We start from the raw sequence: 20,979 nt of genomic DNA, 5'->3' as shown, positions 1-20,979 counted from the left end.
TCCCCCTGTGCTGTTGCCGAACTCTGGGAAAAGCCCAGAGCTGCAGCTGGCCCCTGCCTGTAGCCAGCCTGGGCTCTGAGCAGCTGCAGCTGGCAGCGGGCAGGCTGCAAACAGCTGTACCGGGCTGTGCAGCTCTGGCACCAGCTCCATGCTGGCGGTGACGGCACGCATGCTCTGGGTCTGAGGCAGCGGAACTCTCCCCTGCTCTCTGCTCTGAGGCATGTGTGCAGTCGCTGGTGTGGAGCAGATGCTCGGGCTGCAGAGTCTGGTGCAGCTGTTTGCAGCTTGCCTGGCCTGCTGCAGCTGCCCAGAGCCCAGGCTGGCTACAGGCAAAGACTGGCAGCAGCGCCAGGCTTTTCTGGGCTGAGCTGCCTTAGGGCCCACCACCTCCCCCACCGTCCACTCTGAGGTGCATGATGCCAGAGCAGCTCTTTGCAGCCTCCTGGCTGCAGCCAGCCCAGGCTCTGGGTAGCTGCTGCCAGCCACAGAGCCCAAGCTGCTTGCAGCAGGGCTTGCAGCCTCTCAGCTGCCTGCTGGGAACAGCCTGGGCTACATGGCTGGCAGCAGCTGTCTCCTTGTCTGTCTGTCTGTCTCTCTGTCTCGCCCTCTTTTCCTCCTCTCAAAACTATGGCAAAAATGTGGTGCGTTGTTCATTGTGCAGCACTTTAAATTCCCCAGTAATAATTTGCTGGTTCAGCCCTCCTAGCTTTGGCCAACATCACCTCTAGCTCGGGTATATACTTAAATTGTGCACCCCTGGTGTAAAAGGTGGGAACCCTACCCACACCACATCAGATATCTGTCATATCACACCCTTATATACACAGCCCTTTTCCCAACATATGGCACACATTAGTCTGTAAATATAAAATCCCCTGGAAAAATGAGTGTTGGGGTACTTATTAAAATTTTCAGAAGTTAGGGGGTACTTGCTACTTAAAACGTTGAGAAACACTAGTGTGAAAGATGAAGAGGGCTTTGGGCTCTGAGTCAGTCTGTTGAATTCAGTGGGTTCAGGATCTGGCTTTTGGAACAGTAATTTGCATCATTTTGAATAGATTGCAAAATTGTGGGTAGCTTTAGTCTAAGGGGAAAACACAACCACTGAAGGGGAGGGGGAAGTGAGGGGAAAGCACCGGCATAAGGAATTTAAATAACCAACATGATCATCTTGCCTGCCTTCCAGTGTAGCCCAGACCACAGAACCTTATCCACCGCCGCCTTCATTGATCCTGTCGTTTCTTTTTATGCTGGAGTGTGTCAAGGTATGGACAGGCAGAAAGGAAATAGAAGGAGGGGCGGGGGTGTAGGCCACTAAAAATATGTTCAGAGAAAATCTGCTTTGTGCATTATTTTGAATCTGATATTGACAGTGGCTGAACTGGTTCCAGGCCAGAAGAAATCCAGAGATTCCCTTGGCAAGTATGCATGTGTCCCAGGCCCTGAGACCTGCTTTTATTGCTCTGGAAGAACTGGCAGGGAGGCAGACGAAAATGAATACGCGAATCTGTTTGATATTCCTTTTGGATGCGTGATTTTTCAAAGCAGCCTCAGGTAGTAGGGCACCAATGTCATGCTGATAATCAGTGGGATTTGGGCACTGAACTGTTTCTAAGCTATGCTGAAAATCCCAGCCTAAAAGTGCCATGACCTTTTTTATAAAATTAACTTAGCTCCAGAATTTTCTCTTCTGTCTCCATTGCCTCCCTCCAGCTTAAAGCTGGCTTCATTTCAGTGAAGTTTTTTGAGGTGTCAGTTGCCATGTGGATGTCCAGCTGAGCTATTACCTTCTATTAACAGGGTTTATTCTCATTGACTGGATTGTCTTTGTGCTGTCACAAGGGCTTTGGTTAATAGTCTGTCCTAGACTAAAATGATAAATGGAGTTTCTCAGCATCACAGCCCAAGAATTCAATGTTCTCCTTCAATGTATATGTATGACTTGATAATATACTATTACTACTATCCATAATTCTGCAGTTGTTGACTTTGTTAGTTACCCTGGCTACTATGGACACCAAATCATGATCAATAGTAAGTGGCAACTGGAAGGAACATCATGTGTTGTTCAACTGCCTCTCTCATTTTAATCATCTGTACAGTGATGTTAAACATTTTGTTTCTGTGTTTTTGTTTCTCCCCAGTGTTCCAAATCTGCCAGTTGTGATGCCGAAGTCTAGCAAAGTGAACCAAGCTTTGGCAGGTAACAAATCCTTCCCAATTACTATTTTTCTGTTTAGATTTAGTATTGAAGGGATTTCCTTTCCTTGCTTTCTTCCTTAGTTTCTGGTAAGAACATGGAGCCTCTTGGTGTACACTCAGCATCTCTGGTCCTGGAACCCCTTGTTAGTAAAGCAGAATAGGAACAGAATAGTTGCCAAGGAGCTGATTGGTTCTTTGTCAACCCCACTAATCCTGTGGTTATTAATTGGGGTTGTGGTGCCTTACGTGCTTTGATAATGACATAGGATTGGTGTTAGCCTTATATTTTATGGTACCATAGTTTACAGGCTTGGTACCTGCAAGGGCAAAGGTTGATGCAAAAGAAAATGCTCCAATGTACAGTCTGATAACAGTTGTTGAAATCAGGCACATGCAACTCATTCAACAAGTCTCTAGCATATGTAGTCTTAATGGTACATAAGGCAGAATGAATCCATCTAACTCTCCTGTAGCTGCAGTAAAAATATATATTAAAAGGTTGCTTTGGTCAGTGAAGTCAGCAGATCTGACTCTGAGCATACACAGGGCACATATCTGGCAGGGAAGAAGGTGCCATGTGAACAGTCACTTTTCAGAGTAGAATTGCACCTTAAAACTGTAAGTGTTGTGTTGATAATCCTGCACACCTGTGGTTTTCAACGAGAGCACTTTTACTTTGAGTCCCAAAGAGTAAAAAATTGGTGGGTATGCTTGCAGTTTCTTAATTTAACTAGTGCAAAGAGCCTGGGATCCTGGTTTGGCAGTGTCTTTAAGACTGCATATTCTCTGGATCCTATGATGCCTTCTCCAAAGTAACATAGTCCACCTGTATAAAAAATATCACAATATATTGCCCTTCCTCTCAGTCTGGGTGGGGAAAAAAACTGTTACATCGTCTTTGTTGTTGTCCACTGCTCTTCTTGTATGACAGGACATGATTGAGAACTTGAGAATGTCTTCCGTTCCCCCTCCCCTCCCATCCTTTCTCCATGTTTTGTTAGAGTGTAAGCTCTTAGCAGCTTGTAGACTTTGCTTATAAGTTTATGCAGCTATCTGTGCCATTTTGTTTTATGGCTATTGGATCACCTAATTCCATATCACCTAGAGGAATATGTAGCTACTCTTCTCCTGAAGATTGGAATATAGGTTTCTGGAGAGAGAGTCCTCAATTTGGGTGCCTCAGTCTACTGGCATCAATGCCACTTGATGATCTTGACTTCATTGTTGATGTTTGCAAAGCACTAAAAAGCACTAAATACATAATCATTGTGGTATTAATAGCAATCACATATGAGAAATCTTCAGAGAACAGTCATCCTGTTGCCATATGCAGTGACTATGATGGTTTCAGTTTATTGTAGACAAACACTTGTCTGGGGTGGTTTAAATGGGGATAGTCTGTCTTGAGTAGGAGGCTGGACTAGGTGACCTCTTGAGTTCCCTTTCTGCCCTATTTTTCTATGATTCTGTAGTCCAAGATAGATCAAAACATTGTGCTTTAGTATATTGCTGTAATCCACCTATATTTAATTAAAATTGGTGCTGGCATGTTGTTCCATATATGTATAGGTCATTTTCCATTTGGAGGAGATGCCTGGACTTGATCAAATTGTTATGGTATGATATGATCTAATATAAAGGAACCACGGGTGGTAACCAGTCAATAGCATCTGTGTTTTGCCCTCATTCCCTTTTTCTTAAGTCACTTTTGCAATCAATTCTCCCATTGTTGTCAGGAGCAGGGGGGAAAAAAGAGAGGATAATTAATTTGGCTAATGACCTTTAGTTTAAAGCTGGAGCCAACAGGAATGAAATCATACATCCAGCAGTTGATAAGATGTATGCTGCACTGTAGTGGTTCAAAATGGTTAGACTAGAGTAAGATCAATAGGCAAATGCTGGCTTCTAACAGGCAAGCAAGCTTCTCGTTTAGATCTGAATCTTCAGAGGACACTACTTTGAGTGGAACCGAGGGTGGTAATCTTTAATGGAAGCTCTGTGTTGCCTTAGTTAAATGTTGCAGCCCTTAAAGATGCAAGACAGTTATGACAGTTTACAATCTTTCTCTCTTTTTTTGCGGGTGGGAGGGGAATCTATACTGTAAAAAGTTGCAGAGGAAAATTCTGTGGAGATTCATCAGTCTGAGCGATGAAAAAATATCTTGAACCACTTATGATGCAGAATAGACAACAGAGGCTTGGTGACAATGTTATTGATATCACCAGTGCTGTGTCTGGCCAATCCTCTGAATTCATGACCTCTCCTTCTGTTTGGCTATCCATTTCAGGGTCCTCTCTTCAAACTTGTTCTGTTCTAGTTTATAAAATCCTTGGTTGATCTTGAGTCTTCAATTTTTAATTCTTCAGATCACTTTATAAGACAAAAGTCTCTTCTTTGACCCATTTCATCTTCCAAAGCTTCAAACAATTTGTTCAGTTGACCAACAGCAAGACCTTTTGCATCTTACTGCAGACCCACACAGATTATTGTGAAAACCATATAATGACTATGCTGCAAGGGTCTTTAATACCCAGCTCAGTTGTCCAGAGATAAAATCACAATTTATGCCTCCCAGGCTGTTCCTGTAAACTATAATTTACTGCTGAATTGGATTCTTTTTCATTTTGTCTGTTGGTTTTTGGGTTTTTTTAATGAAAAAATGGGTAGAATGGCCTAAATTCTCTTGAGTTTTAGAAGCTGTTCAGGGAGTTTTCTGAACTAAGAAACAGCTGTATAACTAATTTGAAAAACAAAAGCTAAATCTTAAGGGTTCAGAGAGGCTACAAACAAATCTTTTAAAAGCAGAAGTAATTTGTGAAAGGTACAGAGGAAGTAGTTGAATAGGGCAGTGCTGCCGCTAGGCAGAATGAGAAGTTAGATCTGATTTGCATAATGAGTGCATAAAACTTCTGGGCAATGGGAATGCTTTTTGCTCAGAGGATCAGCACTGTCAACAAAATCCCTTCCCCTGCCCACAACAATGGTGAAATTTACCTTAAAAATTATGACCTGAGGAAGGGCACCTGATGCCCGAGGGCTTGTCTGCCAGCTTGCCCAACTATGCAGTGGTCTAACGAAAGATATCACAAAAAATCCATGCCTCTCTGGCATTTCCTGAACCGTCGTATCTGCAACAACGCTCCTTAAAATTCACAGTTTTAAGGGCCAAAAATGCTTCAGGCTCCTTTTTGATTTACTTTCTAGCACTTTCAGGGTGTGCTCAGTACTTTTAAAACTTCTTTGCAACTGAAAGGGCTAAAAATAAACTTTAAAGTGTTTGGAGTGTCCATTCCTATCACCTTATGAAGCAGGTAGTTGCTTAAAAATGCTCATGCTTCTCTGAACTAGTTAGTCTCTAAAGTGCCATTCTGCCCTATCTTTCTTCCTTAAAAAAATAAGTGAAACCTGAGATTTATACATATTCATATGACACTAGAACCTAGGCCTTTAAGAAAAACACTAAATGATGTGTAAGGGCGATGATTAAAATAGCAAGAATCAGCAACCTTGTTCTGATGCACATAAGATCTGTCACTGAAGAAAAGCACTGGCCTCCGTACAAGTCACAACTGAAACTGCACCATACATCCAGTGTCTGTGCGAAGAAAAATAGCAACTGGAGCCAGTGGCCAGAGGAACATGGTAGCAATTGCCTTCACATCCAGCCTGTGCATAGGGCAGCTGCTGCAACTGCCAAGCTCAGTGTATATATATGGTGCTTCCAGTCCTCAGTCCCTGCATGGCACAGGATATTGTGAGGTAGGTTTTTCTTGTGTGGAAGACTAAGATGATCTTTGATTACTGTGGCCATTGCTTTGGTAAAAAGAAAAGGATAAAAAGGCCTCCTTCAGTGTCCTGGTTAGGATTATGGCCATGTGGCAGACATTGGCCCCAAGCATCTTTGATTTTATCTGGCAAGAGGAAGGGCTAATTGGCTTTGTACTGTATGGTAACAGGTATCTGTAGTCATGGAATTTGCTGCGACTAACCTCTTGTATGGGGCCAAGGGTTTCTTGGGTAGATGGGATGCTTGGAGATCTGGACTTTGGATATTGTTCTCCTGAACCCATCTGTAAATGGTGCAAAAGCTCAGTCACCTAGTTAGAACTGCTAAACAATTAGGTCTTAGCAGGCCAAAATCAAGTTTATGGAAGTCAATATGACATCAGGTGATTCTATAATCTTAGAAGAACACAGGGTTGAGTACTAAGTACTGTAGATGAACTTATTTGCCTAGGCAGACTCTTCCGTAACTTTTATGACAGCATTTATAATTAAATGATGCAGGTGGTTAAGGCTAATACTACTTTTCAAAAGGCCATCCTGAAACAAATCTGACTCTGTTGGCATCAGCATTGAGCTTCTAATTGTCAGTAACAGCGTCCTCAGCATACTCCTCTGACTCCAATGTATTGGAAGAATGACTACTAAGGGCAGTTAAACAACTTCAACATGGATGCCTGCACTGGGTACTCACTCAGAATAAAGAAGGTTGAGATCTTGGCGTGGCAGGTACCAACAGCTGAGCAAGCAGCACAAGTGGGAAGAGGTAATTATCTTGCCCAAATTCTGAGGGCTGTATAAGAGGCTTCCCAAACAAGTCCTTTTCTTGGCAGCTTCAAGGTAAAAGGAAGAACAGCTGATCCTGTAGGACCCTTTGCTGCAGATGAAGGACCAAAGCAGCCACTTTAGAGGTTATGGGCTTGAACAGATTAAATGAACTGGCCCTAGACAAGACAGATTGATGAAAATAGACCTCTCCTTAATGCATCTGGCCAGTATACAAGAAGTTGTTTGGATTGTAGATTGTATTCAGCACCTTGGTATCAGGGTGAATTTTCCAAGGGTTACAGAGATGGTTTCTCTTTTTGTATTGTACTGGGCAGAAAGTGCAGCAGTTAGCACATGAGGAGGATTAATGTGACTTCTAATTACAGCTTTCTTCACGTGGCCTAGTGAGTGACAGCTGCTCCTTAAGAAATGCAGAACCTTCCCAAAGTGATTGCACCCTTTATGCAGCAGGAATGTAATCAGTGTGAGTCACACAGGCCTTTGCAAGATTTGATCTAGCTAATCCACAGGCTTGTACTTTCAGGTTTACTCAAGGATTTAGCAATGTAGCGTTAGTCATAGGGCCAAATCTACCACAGGCCTTACTCCATCAAGGCTATTTGGTGCTACTGCAACACAGACTTTGGTTCATGGTATGGGTCTGAAAAAAACCCCAAACCTACCTCAAAATATTGTGAATATTTTAGCACATTTGTGCATATACACTACCAGTATGGCCTAATGTTGGCTACAAATGTCCAACTTGGGATCCTTAAAATTCTAGTTTATTAGGCGGATTGAAACACTGTAATCATAAACCTTGGGGCTAGTCCCCCCACACACACACACATGTACACATGCGCGCGCGCACACACACACACACACACACACACACACACATAGTAGCAGGCTACAGAGTCAGGTATACCTATCCTACAAGCGCTGGAGTCTGTTGTTGAGGCTTCTTTCAGCGTGGTGTTATCTTCCAGAAGGGGATCGCCGGCTGGTCCTTCTGGCTGGACAGGTCTGGTCGAGTTGGAGATCAAGAGGGCGCCCCTGAGGGTCACTTTTCACTGCCTTTTATCTGTCCTTGGCAGACTTTGGTGACTCCCCAGTTTTCAGGTTTGTCCAATCCAGGGGTCATTGACCCTCATGGGACTTCCCTCCCCTCTGTGGCTGGACGGCATCTGTCAGCCCCAGGGGTCGTCCGCTTTTACGTGCAAGTTTGGGAGTCCGTTGATGAATTTAGAATAGGGCTCTGGGAGCAGTTGATCTGGAGATACTCAGCCCAAAAGTTGGTCCCTGGCGTTGATTAACTCAGGCCAGGGCTTCTAGCCCTTGATCAGTGATGTTTAGAGATTTCCCAGTTGTTACATTGTCTTCTATTGAGTTCTTCCGTTGGTTGATCTGCAGCTTCCAGGTGTTAATTGCTGCCTGCTTCCATGTTACACATTCAATCACATTACACATTCAATCACTGATTCACTCGCTCTTTCAGAGGCCAGCCTGATACAGGGAAGGGCAGTTTGATTCCTGCCCTTGTTAACATGGTTACAATGTATAATTTACTTATGAAACTAAACACATTCAGTTGAAAGTTGAAAGGTGAGGAGTATAAAATATAAGCTACAAATACCATGGCGCACAAATAGATAAAAATATCAAACTACAAGGGGAGATACAAAATGCGCACACACAAATTTTAAAACACAATTCCTTATCTTAAAGTGAAAGAGAGAGGAAGGAAGAAAAGGTAGAAAAAGAGAAACATATCCAAAGAGGGAAGAGCAAATGCAGGCAAGAGGAAAGGGGGCTTTCTGCTACACTAAGACAGGCTTTAGTAGCAAAGCCAGCTGCTCTGTAGAGAAGGTGCTTCGCAAGTCACTTCTCACACCCAGCTTCTGGAGGGATGATTTCTGAATGCTAAGATTCCCTCTGTTGTGCTAGAAGTTTGCTAAGTAGAGTTGCACCAATACATAGGTCCAATATCAGAGCGGTACCAATATAAAGAAAATTGTCTGTATCAGATATCGGCCCGATGGGGCTGATAATTTGACCAATAAAAACCTGTACTGTGTGCAGCCGCAGCGCAACACAGAGCAGAGCAGGCAGCATGGAGAGCTGTCTCCAGCTGGTAAGTTGAAAGGGAAGGAGGAAAGGGAGGGGCAGATAAATGCCCCCTGCGGTGAGGTGGGGAGCAGGCGCTGCCCAGGTGGGGCAAGATTTGGGGGGGGGGAGTCAGGACAGAGGTGTGGCTTGTAGGCTGTTCCTGCTGCTGCTTGCACCCTGGGATAGCAGGGGCAGGGGGGCATGTGCCCCTTGATCTGTGCGCTGGAGCCGGCGCTGTGCGGGGCTTTTCTTGCCGGGGGCTGGCATGGAGCAGATTCTGGCTCTGGGAGGAGGCTGCAGCCACCCCAGATTTTGCCGCAGCTCTGCTCCCAGCTCCAAGACACCATCTGGCGCAGCCACGGCTTTTCCTGGTGCTTGAGTGGAGGCAGGGCGTTCTTCCTGGTGTTTGGGTGGAGGCGGGGTGTTCAGCCAGGACTGCAGTACATGTCACAGGGCTGGGAGTGAAGCTGCGGTGAAATTTGGGGTGGCTTCAGCCTCCTCCCAATGCCATCGGAGCCTGCTTCGAGTCAGCCCCCAGCAAGAAAAGCCCCGCACAGCACCAGCTCCGGCTCCACCCTGCAGCTGCCGCCTACCCCACTCTGTGCAGATCCAGGGGCACAGCCCCCCCCCCCCCCCCCCCCCCGAGCTGTACCTCCGTCATGCCCCCCTCCCACACCCCGGCTGGGCATCACCTGCCCTCTCCCTCATCCCGGGGGTGTTGATCTGCCTCCGCCCCCCACCAGACTTACCACCTGTTGACAGCTGTATTGGATATCTTGGATCAATATCGGATGATATGCCTCTGTAAATATTGGTATCAGCCCCCAAAATCTCTATTGGTGCACCCCTATTGCAAAGGAAACTGCTGTTGCCTGGGCCAATTATTGGCAAACACAGAAGAGCCTAAACAGTGATGTACTAACTGACAGTATTTCTGTGATTTGGCTCCAACAGAAGGATGTGTTTTGTCAGTGTGTCTCCCTTCATTTTGCTGTGCCTTTGATTAATGTGCTACAGGGCTTCCCCAAAAAATAACAGAAGCTGGATATGAAAATGACCTAACAGCTCATCTTCCTGCCTGATGGGATGAATCGTTCCTGGTGCCATGTGATCAGCAGATCAGCACCGTGTACAATATGTGTATTATATCTAGATATCAGTAGCTAGATGTATATCTCCACAAATGCAGGGAATATTTGACCTAGGCATATCTTGATTTCTTGTATTCAAAACTACATATGAGAGAGAGAATAAATAAATAAATGGCAGGTGTGTTTCTGGCTCCTAATTTGTAATGTAGGTATAAGGCATCCTGGGAAAAATAAAATTCCACTCTAGGAGCTTCAGAGTGTTGCCAAAATTGGGGGTGACACAGGGGGTGCATGCAGGTATATGTGCACCCCCTCAGCATGGCAGTGCACCCCTTGCACAAAGGTGCCGTGACAGTGCCAGCGGCGTCTGCGGGAGCTCCCAGTTTACCGCCACTGGGCTTCCGCCACTGCCAGCACAGCTGTACCAGCCCCCCCGCCCCCAGCTGCCAGGGGCACACCCCACTCATGGCCAAAATTGTGGGCTGGTATAATCATTCTTCTGGGAAAGATTGAAGATGCTTTGTTGAAATTCTGTGGCTAGTCTTCTGGAGAAGGTCAACTGGAGAGGATCATAATTGTCCCTTGTGGCTTTAAAAATCTGTTAACTTGGTTATTCAACTGCACTAGTCTGCAGTTTGTATTTTTTAATACAAAAAATAAAGATATGCTTAGGGTAAATACTCCCTGCATTGGTGGATCTTCCAGCATGAGCTCCATTTTAAGTCTCTCAAAATGAAATAAACATGGTTGTTAGCAATATGCAGCTACGCTACTTAATAAAAATGTGATGAAGCAAATCAAAATGTTGGTAGCTGTGTTGTCCCATAGTAGCTCGGGGATGCCTTTTGACTTTGAACTCAGATATGCAATCCCCTCCAGTTCCCAGAATGCCTGTTTTTATTGCTTTAAGGATGAACAAATTCAGAGTGATAAGTTGAACTTATGTGTAGCCACCCCACATTAGTGTTCTTGCAATGCCATGGTTCTGACTAAGTTTAAGGTTGGAAGAAAAATGATCCAAATGTTCTTTAATAATAAAAATATATTAGTACATATTTCTGTGGAAATTCTTAGGATGTTGCAAAAGCACTTAATGTCCGGTCTTGTCAGATGCAGGGTACTTCTTCAAAGTTGTTGAGCATTATTGGTTTGCACTGGAACTGAAGGGGACACAGTGATCTTGTGAGTTTGTCTTTATCATGGGATTAAGAAGAGATGGTTCAGATTAGATTTTTTTCTATGCTTCCCCCGCTCCATTAGAAACCTTGCCAGAACGTGAAAATTGGTATCACTGGAGATTTAGTGATGCTACCTAGGTTTCTACCAGTAGAGCATCTAGCCCTATACTGTTCACAAGACCTATGTTTACCCTAATGTTTTCACCCACTGAAAAACAAAAGTTTTACCAAAGCCCCACTGCTACTAGAGATTTACCTCAATTTCCTACCTTATTTATCATGTTTTCTTACCCAGAGGTGCGCTTGCTGTTAGCAGAAAGTGTTTCTGGTGGCAGTCTACCACAGTGGAGTGTGCCCCAAAAACGGGAACACAGGCTTCCAATATCCTATCTCTGCCTGCAGCTGTTAACCACCAAAGTTTCAAAGGACTTTCCTTTTCAATTGTGGGTGAGCAGCAGGTGAATGAAAGGAAATGTAGGGTGCCTAGACACGACCGCAGAGGCTGTTGTGATGCGCTGGAATTTCAGTGCATCGGAGCAAACTCGATTAATCGATTGATTTGAGTCTGTTGGATTGTGGCAATTATCGCACTCCAGCAGCCTCCTGTGTCTCATGTATCAGTGTCCCCATGCTTAAAAATGGTGGTGAAGGTGCTTGAACTGAAGCTTGTTGAACAAGCTTCAGTTCAAGCACCCTGCCATCCGTTTTAAGCACAGGGACCCTGATGCACAAGATGTGGAGGAACTTTAATTACAGCAGCTCTCAGAGCCGCTGTAATTTAAAGCGCAGCCCCCCTCCCACCCCTGGAGCATTCATAAAAGTGCCTGTAGACTTTGACAATCATTGAAGGCTTGGTCCAAATACATTTCGTGTCTCTCAAGTGTGGGTGTACTTCCTGCTTACTGTACATTTAGATCTCTGATCAGACTTCATTCTTCTGCTAAAATAACTCCCTTCCTCCTTTATCCCTCCAACTTTGACTTTTTTTTCCTCTCGTTATCCCTTTTGGATCTTTTATTTCTTATCACTTTTGTTACTGTTGTAATATGACATACATTGCTAAAATGCTCATCATCCTAGCATTGGGCAGAATAACTGTTTGTAATGGCTGTTTGCAATTGTGTAGAAAGGATACAAATACTGATTATTTATTTGCTTGTACTGTGTAGCACTTTATTAGAAAGGGAGTAGAGTTCAATCTGGGTTGAATTCTAGTCTTTCCATTTCAGTGGGCTTTTGGCTAGACCTTTAGATTGGAAGGGTTTAAGACAGCTGCAGACTCAAAGGGCTTGGTCAGACCAAGTGTTTACACCGCACAATCAGTATTACACCTGTGTAAAAAAGGTAGATGGCACAAGCCATTGCTAATTTTGCCCAGTCTCATGTAAAAGTACCCTTTAAGGCTAAGAACAGACATTTGGGGAGGTTAAATTGGGTTCAAAATGGCTGCCCGATTTAAACTTAGCTCGTTCCGGTGCCAACTTTACACTTCCAGACCCAGTCTCGGTGACTGGCAATCAGTTTAAACCCGGACCAGCCAGCACTCTCAACCCCCATCCCACAAGCTGCTTGGGGTGCAGCCGGTTTGATCAGCATTCATCACCGCTGGAACCAAGCAAGTAAGTCTCAGTGGGAGGAGGGGTGGGAGGATTGGGGGTGGAGGTTTGCTGGGGGGGACCCCACCCCACCTACAGGTCATGCCTGCCACCCCCCCCACCTGTGGGTCGCACCAGGCCCTCCTGTGGGTTGCACTGACTCTAACCATCCCTCATGGGTTATGCCTCCTCCCCATCCTCTGGCAGACCTCTAACCCCCCTGCTAGTGTCTTCCCCCACATTCTGACTTACCTGGTATCAGGAAGCCATTTTGAATTGATTCAACCTCCCCCTAATGCCCCCGAATGTCTGTACTTAGCCTAAAAAACAGGAAAAACTGGAACCAGTGTAAGTTATGCCCATTTAGGTATCATCTGTCCATGTCCATCCGAGGGTAATCATTTGGTGAAGATAAACATGCTAATACCTACTCCCCTGCCACCTAATGAGGTACAGTAAGTGCTGTCTACTGTGGGGCAGCTACCCAGGGATGACTGTGTCCACTCCAGATCCCAGCATCATTTATATCAGTGAACAAAACCAATACAAATTACACTTGGGTATGCATTCATCAGTCCATACCCTAAGTAGAAAGAAAGGGCTGAAAGAGCTACTGTATCATTTATATTAACACAGCTGTTGCAAAGGATGTGCAAAAGGCTGCTCTTGGTAAAGGGGCAATGCTGATTAGGTAGCACCTACACTACTTTGTGTAGGCATAATCCTCTTATTCCATTCTCTTTTAGGTGGAGCTGGTAGCCCTGCCCATACTTAGGATTACTTGACAATTCCCATCATAATATTCTGTTTTCAGTTGCATGTGTATGTGTGTCTGTTTAGTATTTTATTGTACTAGTTAAAGAATGAATCTATTTTTATATCTTATATGTTCTTCCTTTCCTTTCTTATCTGAATAAAGATGTGGAAAGCAGCACACGATACCGAGAAATACCAACTAGGAGACTTAATGTTCTAGTCCAGTGGTTCTCAACCTTTTTTGTACCAGGACCGATTTGCAAACATTGATGGCCAGTCCTGAGCCAGTGCCCCTCCTTCTGACCCGCTGCCCCCTGCCCTCAGTGTGTTGGGCAGGGGGGTACGTGTGGGGCATAGGGGGCCCCAAGCAGCCTCTCGCAGGCTGGAATTCTGCCAGCCTGCAAGGGAAAAGCCACCATTTCCCACGTTTTTCTCTTTTAAAGGAGGAATCCATTTTTAAAGTTTGTTGATCCATTTTTCTATGAAAGGGTTGCAAACTGACGTTATTCTTATGACCCACTTTTGGGTCGCGACCCACGGGTTGAGAAACACTGTTCTAGTCCACTGGTATCTGTCAGACTACAATTCTCTTCTTAGTGGGGGAAAGGAAGACGAGAGTATTCTGGAATCTGTTTTAGGGACACTTTGTTACGTTAGGATCGTTCTGACTTCTATGTTGCGAGCAGTGTTGTCATGTTTGTTCAATATAGCCAAACTGGCCATTTTCTCTGTGTCTTTTAGAGAATGAATGACCTTTTAATAAATCATTGTAAAAGCTGTATCCAATAAATACATCCACATGCTGTGTTTTTAATATGGCTCTGATTAAGCATGTGCTTGAGTGCTTTGGTGAAAGTTATTCATGTGAGTGATCCCATTGAAACCAGTGGGAATGCTCACGTGCTTAAGTGCTTTAATGAGCTGAATTCCAAACACCGGTGACATGCCAGCAGCTGCAATGGAGCTAGAGGATGACAGTGGGCCAAGGCCACTTCTTTCACCAGGATAGTGAAACCCCAAATCGCCTTTCATGTCAATTAACGTTACAAAGATTTTGAGTTCTTGGAATCAAGGTTTTTGGGGTTTTTTCTTTGAACATTTCTATTCCTTTTTTCCCTAAATGAATGTATTTCCACATTTGTTTCCTTCCTCCAAGTCAATCTCGTGTCCCTTGTAGGCATGACGGCTATTCTGATGTCAGCCACTGGACTTCCTGTGCGCCTAAGCTGTGTGCCACAACCTGCCAGCACGTGTAGAGCCACTAAAAAATACAGCTCAGTTAAGGAAGGGAGGAAGTTGACCAAGAAAGGTAGTTGCTGCTCAAACCCTCTGATATTTGCTTCCATCTCCTTCTCTTTATCTCTCTGAAGTCTCTATTCTTCCCCCCACCTTGGCTTCTCTAATTTTATGCAATTAATAACCTTCTTCCCATCACAAGGAACAGACACTGGTCAATAAGATGGTAAAAATGGACTTACTCCCTTGGACTAATAGTTACCAGCAGCTGTATGTGTATTGAAGCCCTGTGTGGTAGTCACCCTAGTTCCCCTCTGTTGCTCACATTTAGGGCTTTCTAGCACATGCTGAAAGTCAATATACTGTAGCTCTTCCTGCATAGAGAAGTTAGGGTGAATTGCAAAAGTGAGCAGCTACTGTGGAGAGCATCCTTTTATCCCTTCCCTCGTTCTTGTCTTGGATGAGTCTCTAGTTTGGCAGCCCCACTGATTATGCCTGAGAGAGGGGAGAGAGGAGTCCTTTCAGGCAGCAAGGTCCTTGCTCATTTAGGGCTGAATGGGATCAGCCCCAGGTTGGGTTCTAACATCAATGTCCAGGCATCATGGGAACAGCAGCTACCAACAACCTGGTTGCAAAGGTGAGATGAATCTGGAGCAGGTTCTCCACCTCCCTGCAGATTGGACCCCTCATGGAGGATGGTGTTTCACAAGCAGAGGCCTGTGGACAGATCTGGGTCTGCCTGTCTGTCAGTGCTGTCTTAGTACTCTGATGCATTGAAGGCCTATAGCAGAATTAATATGGAAATCATGGTTAATCTGACTTAGCAAAAGTTTACTGGCTCTGAGGCAGACACACCCAGGTGTTCCTCCACTCCATGAAACTAGTCCTAAGTGAATGGGGTAGAGGATGGGCCCAGGTTTCCATCTGAAGGTGACACTCAGCTCTGCAGTGCTCTCTCGGATAAAGGATGGATGGAGCATGCAAGGCCCTGCCCTTGGCAGCCTGTCCAAAAGCTGGGGAGGGAGCTTCACGAGGATGAGTCACTCCCTGCTCAATTGTGCGTCCCTCCAGGCTGCAGCTTTTGCTCACTGCTCAGTACTTCAAGCAGCGGGGCTGAGAGACACCACAGCTTGAGCAGCCTCTGCTGCTGTACGCCACAAGTGACACCTCCCACATGGACCACCTCCATAGCTAACATCTAGTGGAGCTAAGGAGAGGCTCGTGAAGGAGGGAAAGGCTGCTTGTGGGGGAGCAGGTTTAGAGAGAGGCAGCTGGCTGGCTCTGCACTTGTAGGAGCCAGCATCAGTTCAGTCCCAGTCTGCTTCTTTAGGGGAGACTGTGGAAGAAGATTCAGAGGGAAAGCATTTTGCTTAGGAGCTCATAGAAAGAGAGAGGGAGGGGAAAAAAGATACAGGCTTTCTTTTAACAATGCAGGTTTTAGCCATGTCAGTCTACTGCCAAAACATATGCAGAACTCTTGGCAGAGGTGATATTTTTTATTAGACCAACTAGATAGTTGCAAAAAAAGTCTTTATTTGCAAGCTTTTGGGCCTGCTTGCCCTTCCTCAGGCAAAGGAGAATGCATAGATTGTAACACTTCTCCCATTCTCCCAGGTAGAAATGAAACTTCATATTGCACAGGAGAATAAAAAGAAGTAATAGGTTCCCCTGGGTAGAAAAGTTTGTTTTATGCAAATTAGGCTCAAAGAAAAGTTCAAGCAGTCTGTTTACCTCCAAGTTGTCTGATGGCAAACTGTGCATTTACAGCTTTTAAAGAAGAATTCAGTATTGTTTATTAGAACTCGCCTTGCAAGACGAGTAGCATTTTTAGGAGGCAAGACTATGGGCAAGGGCCATTGTGCTGAGCTTGTAAAGGGAAGAGGAGTTTAAATTTTTGATGTGGAATTAGTCAGGAAGCTGGTGGGATGGTCTCAGTAAGGAAGAGTGCCCATGCATGTGTGTGAGACTGAGCGTGCAAATACAGAACAGACGGATGCTATTGGAGAGTGGACCAAGAGAAGAACTTTAGCTGTGGTGAACTGAGTGAATGGAGGCAGGCGATACAGAGGTGTTTGTGTATCCATCAGGGATGTCAGACCCCCTCCAATCCAATCTGCAAGGCTGTTAGGTCCCATCTCTTTGGTCAGTCTCTCATTCTAAAGTACTTAGCGTATTGCCCTAGTGCTCTGAAAACAAACCCTCGAAGCAAAAACGCTGTGTTATTCTGCGAGGCGATTCACCTACTATTTTGGTAGCAGAACATCACATACACTCATGGCTATGTGAGAACATATATTGAGAAGTGCCTCTCCCTGCCCAGCCCTGTGAGACTGCCTGGGTTTCTCTGACCAAGGTTGTGAATCAGAGATGAGGGAATGAGGTTAACATAAACACAACAGCCAGGTAGGCAGGGGCTTTCCAAAGGAGAGTGAGCTGGCACCAGATTCACAGTGCCAAGACCATCAGCTGAGTCCTCTGCTACTAGGATGTACCACTGAGACTTGACATGTGGCAGCCAGCAGGATGTTCAGAGTTATTTCGCTGCCATCTGGGTAATTGGCCTGCCCCTTGGCCTGCCCCCCTCTGAATATCGGTCCTGTCTGCTGGAGCCAAGACCACTCTACACTTCCTCCAACCTTTGTCCATGTGAACAGAGAGAAAAGCAGCACCCACCAGTGAGTGAATAGTAATTCACGACACGGAGCAAAGTCCTGAGGCGGTGCTGAGTATCTGGAGTTCCCATGTGGCACCCTCAGGATTTGGCCCACTGTTTTCATTCTGTTGGTCTAGCACCTCATTATTGCTGTACAAAGATATCTTATTAAACAGGTATTTTCCAGCACAGCGCTCTGTCATTACCTGCAGCAATTAGGTATCTCCTCCTCCAGCAGGACATTGAGATTCTGCTACTTGTGGGTCCAGCTCTTCAGGGTCCTGGGCTTTCCATTACCTGAGTGGTGAGGCTGCTCAGTTTCTCTAAGGAACATCCCTTTTAGTGCAAAGGGCCTCTGGTCCTTGTCTCAGACCCCAGGTCTTACTCCAGCAGAACTAATGAGTCATAAGGACAGTCTGGAATCTATTTCTCATTCTAGTTATTGTTTCGCTCAGTCCCTCTGTGTAGGTCTTTAGTATCTAAAGACCAGAAAGCGGAAGCAAGATCCTTTTGATCCTGTTACATTCCAGAAGTTGTTACAAATGTGCAGACACACACACGTACACACAGTTATAAATAGATGCATCTGGAGTGTTTCGTTTCTGTTTGTGCACCAGTCCATGCAGTGTTTACCACACTTTACAAATTGATGCTCCCATTGCTGAACACAGGAGGCCAAATACTGGCAATTTCTGTAATGTTTCAAGTCCCACACCCACCGCCACGCATGCCCTCACTGATGATGGTGTTTCCATAGCAGTACTACATGCTTTCATGATGCAGAGCATTTTAATAAGTAGCTCATGTCGGTAAAAGAACAAATCCAAGCTATGTGCCAGTTGAGAGAGATCTAAAGGAGCCAGCAATGTGGATTATGCATCGGTTCTATGAATAGCTTCCTTGGTTAATATAGGCTGGCTAATCAGTTGATTTTTGTTGTTATCTCAGTTCTGAAGGTGATTTTTCTCTCTGGTGTAGACAAATTGGATGGTTTAGCTGTTGCAAGTCAAGTTGCCTCAAGAGTTTTCAGCCTCCTTAGAAAAGAACACAGTTTTTAGTCTGGCATAAGGCTATAAGGTGGAGTCTGCAAAAGGATCACAATCCGTCAGCAAAGGGCGAATAATTTAGTGGCTGCATCTGTTTTAGGTCCCTGTTTAAGTCTTTTAACATGGCTGTCTTGGAAACCAAGCAGGTGGGTGGACTTGACAGAGAGAACTAGTCTAGCCTGCCTAGAATAAATGAAAAGGAACATCAACCCTTTAGCCTTTCCCCTTTGTCTTAGGAAGAGAGAGCAAAAACACATGACAGAGATCCCTCTGAGTGACAACACAACCACTAGACAGCTTCTGAGCCACAGGAGTATAAGAGTCATTAGCCAGTTCTCAGCCAGCTGCTTGTCATCCTCTTGGGAGGTATTTTTGCGAGGGGAGGGGGTTCATAGGGTGCCGTCCCTGGATTCTCTGCCTCTCCTTCCCATTTGCTAATTGATTGCACCTGTGTTTGTCAGGGTTCAATTAGTCTGGTTCCACCAGCCATAGACCAGCAATCCATCTCTCTCAACTTTTTCCCAGGCAGATACCTTTGCCCGTTTTTCATCCTCCGTACTCTGGGAAGGACAGAAGAAGATGCTGAATGCAGCAGCAGTGAAAATAAGGAAGAAAATAAGTACTCTCTCTTCAATACCACATTCATCTCAGATAGAACCAGGAAGAGAACTGAATCCCAAGTGGACCAAATTCAAGCACTCTCCATTAGAGCAGTGGCTCTGGGGGAGATTACTCCCCACACTTTAATTCCACACAGGTCTGGGGCCTTCTTGGTCTCCTTGGTCATGTAGATTGTCGCTTGGATGGTTTTTGCTTTATCATTGCAACAGACATTAGATTAGGAAGAGCTAATTGAAGGGGGTGAAATACAGTTCCAGTGAAAAGCTATCTGTGTGGCAAAGGGCACAAAAACTGAATGCTGTAGAGCATATACAATACTTCACAACCACTACTCAGAGCAATTGAGGTATTTGGGAAATAAATACAGAGAGATTATTTCTAATTAAGGTGAAGGAGCAATCCTTTCCTCCTTTTCCGCTCTTGGATATGTTTGTTCCATCTTCTCTGGATAAGATTTGATGCCAGTGGGTTCAAGCTTCCAATTCATAAATCATTGGCTTTGAAGCCAAAGAACATGGAGTGAGACTATCAGGGAGCAGGGAAGTCTTTCCCTAACCTTAGTTAGAATTCATCTCTTCGTATCTGGCATATGCCATGTATGAAAAAGATATCTGCAGCAATCCATATGGTTCCATTTAGTATCCAGAAGGAAGTGTGTTATTGCTGTCAGCTCCAGGCTGCTGAGCAAGCATTCAAAACACATCTGTTAAATGTTACCACAGAAAGGCATCATTTTTAGCAAGCAGTTCATTATCTGCAGCGGGAAGGACTAGGAAATCATCTCCTCTCTCGCCTGTAAGCCAAGGAACAGTGAATATTTCTTCACATTGCAATTAATCAATAAAACAGCAAATGACCTGTGTGTGGAAACACTGTAATGAGGTTATGCAATAGCATTTTCAGTTCACTGTGGAATTCAGAAAGCCATAGAGTGCCATTCAACGTTTGGCCCAGAGTAGCAGTAGATTAGAGAAGATTTAGACAGAAGCTTGAACCAAATATCTTTGCGGTATGAAGTGAGGTGGTTCATTTGTTAATCCATTATAGTTGTTGCCCTCATTTGGTGCCTTAGTCTGTCAGTGTAGGTATCATAACCACTTACATCTCTGCTTCTAGCTCTCTCAGCTTGGTTGGGTGATGATTGGTTCACTTTAGTTGAGGCCAGGATATCAATCTGTATTTGGAATTGATATTATTGTTCAGCATTTGGAGCTAATTAGCTGCATTCAAGTCAAGTCAGTTCCTAGGGTCAAGAGAGTCTCTTGGGGCCTGATCAGCAAGTACCCAGCATTCAAAACTGGGCCCAGATTTTCAGAAGAGCTCATTCAGCGTGCTCTTTGGCCTACACATTCTCCTGAAAAATACAACAGATTCTTTTGGTGCCTATATGAGGTCTTTGAAAGTCTAGCCTTTAGTACCATGAAACCATGACTTTAGATTTGCATGCAGCCTCTTACAACTTGGCTGAGCTCATGTAGCTATTTGTGGGAATTATTGGCATGATACCCACACAAGGCACATATTAATAGATAGAGACAAAGTACCACAATCTGGTGCCTCTTTGGCAGAAATTTAACCAGTAGCTAATAATGGTCCCCACCTTGCTTAATACAGGAGTAAGAATCTGTTTAGAAAAAGCTGTTTGAGGCCCTTTCCTCTTAAATGCTCCTTTATTATTGCCCCTTTTCTGTACTCAATTAGCTAGGCAGGCTGGCTTGGCACTGCCGTTTGTCCGTGCTGAGAATGGAGGGGTACTGACTTAAGGAGAACCCAGGTCTCTTTCTCCTTCCTCCTATAGGATTCTCACTTATATATCATCAAAATTGTGATGTCCTCTCCAAATTCATTTCCTATGGGGCCCTCTGCTGTTCACAGAGTTCTGTGCAATGGAACAGGTAATAAAGACCCTTCTCTGTCTCTGTAGTGCTCAGTGAAGACACA

The 20,979-nt window shown here is 44.8% G+C and overlaps 1 protein-coding gene across 11 annotated transcripts in view; it reads left to right on the top strand.

The window, feature by feature from the left end:
• Positions 1 to 20,979, top strand: part of DTX2 (deltex E3 ubiquitin ligase 2) — a 71,073-nt gene that overhangs the window by 33,659 nt on the left and 16,435 nt on the right. For 6 of the 11 annotated variants that reach the window (XM_019493462.2, XM_019493461.2, XM_019493460.2 and 3 more), the window contains exons 4-5: positions 2,145 to 2,203; positions 14,660 to 14,791. In XM_019493462.2, the coding sequence (XP_019349007.1) occupies positions 2,145 to 2,203; positions 14,660 to 14,791 (191 nt within the window). The remainder of the gene's footprint in view (positions 1 to 2,144; positions 2,204 to 14,659; positions 14,792 to 20,979) is intronic. The other 5 variants (XM_014609882.3, XM_019493464.2, XM_019493463.2 and 2 more) reach the window with 1 other exon arrangement.

Source organism: Alligator mississippiensis, chromosome 14 (genome assembly GCF_030867095.1).
Source record: "Alligator mississippiensis isolate rAllMis1 chromosome 14, rAllMis1, whole genome shotgun sequence".
Taxonomy (NCBI): Eukaryota; Metazoa; Chordata; order Crocodylia; family Alligatoridae; genus Alligator; species Alligator mississippiensis.
Note: the sequence above shows the minus strand (reverse complement) of the source record. Positions and strands in the feature narration are given on the sequence as shown.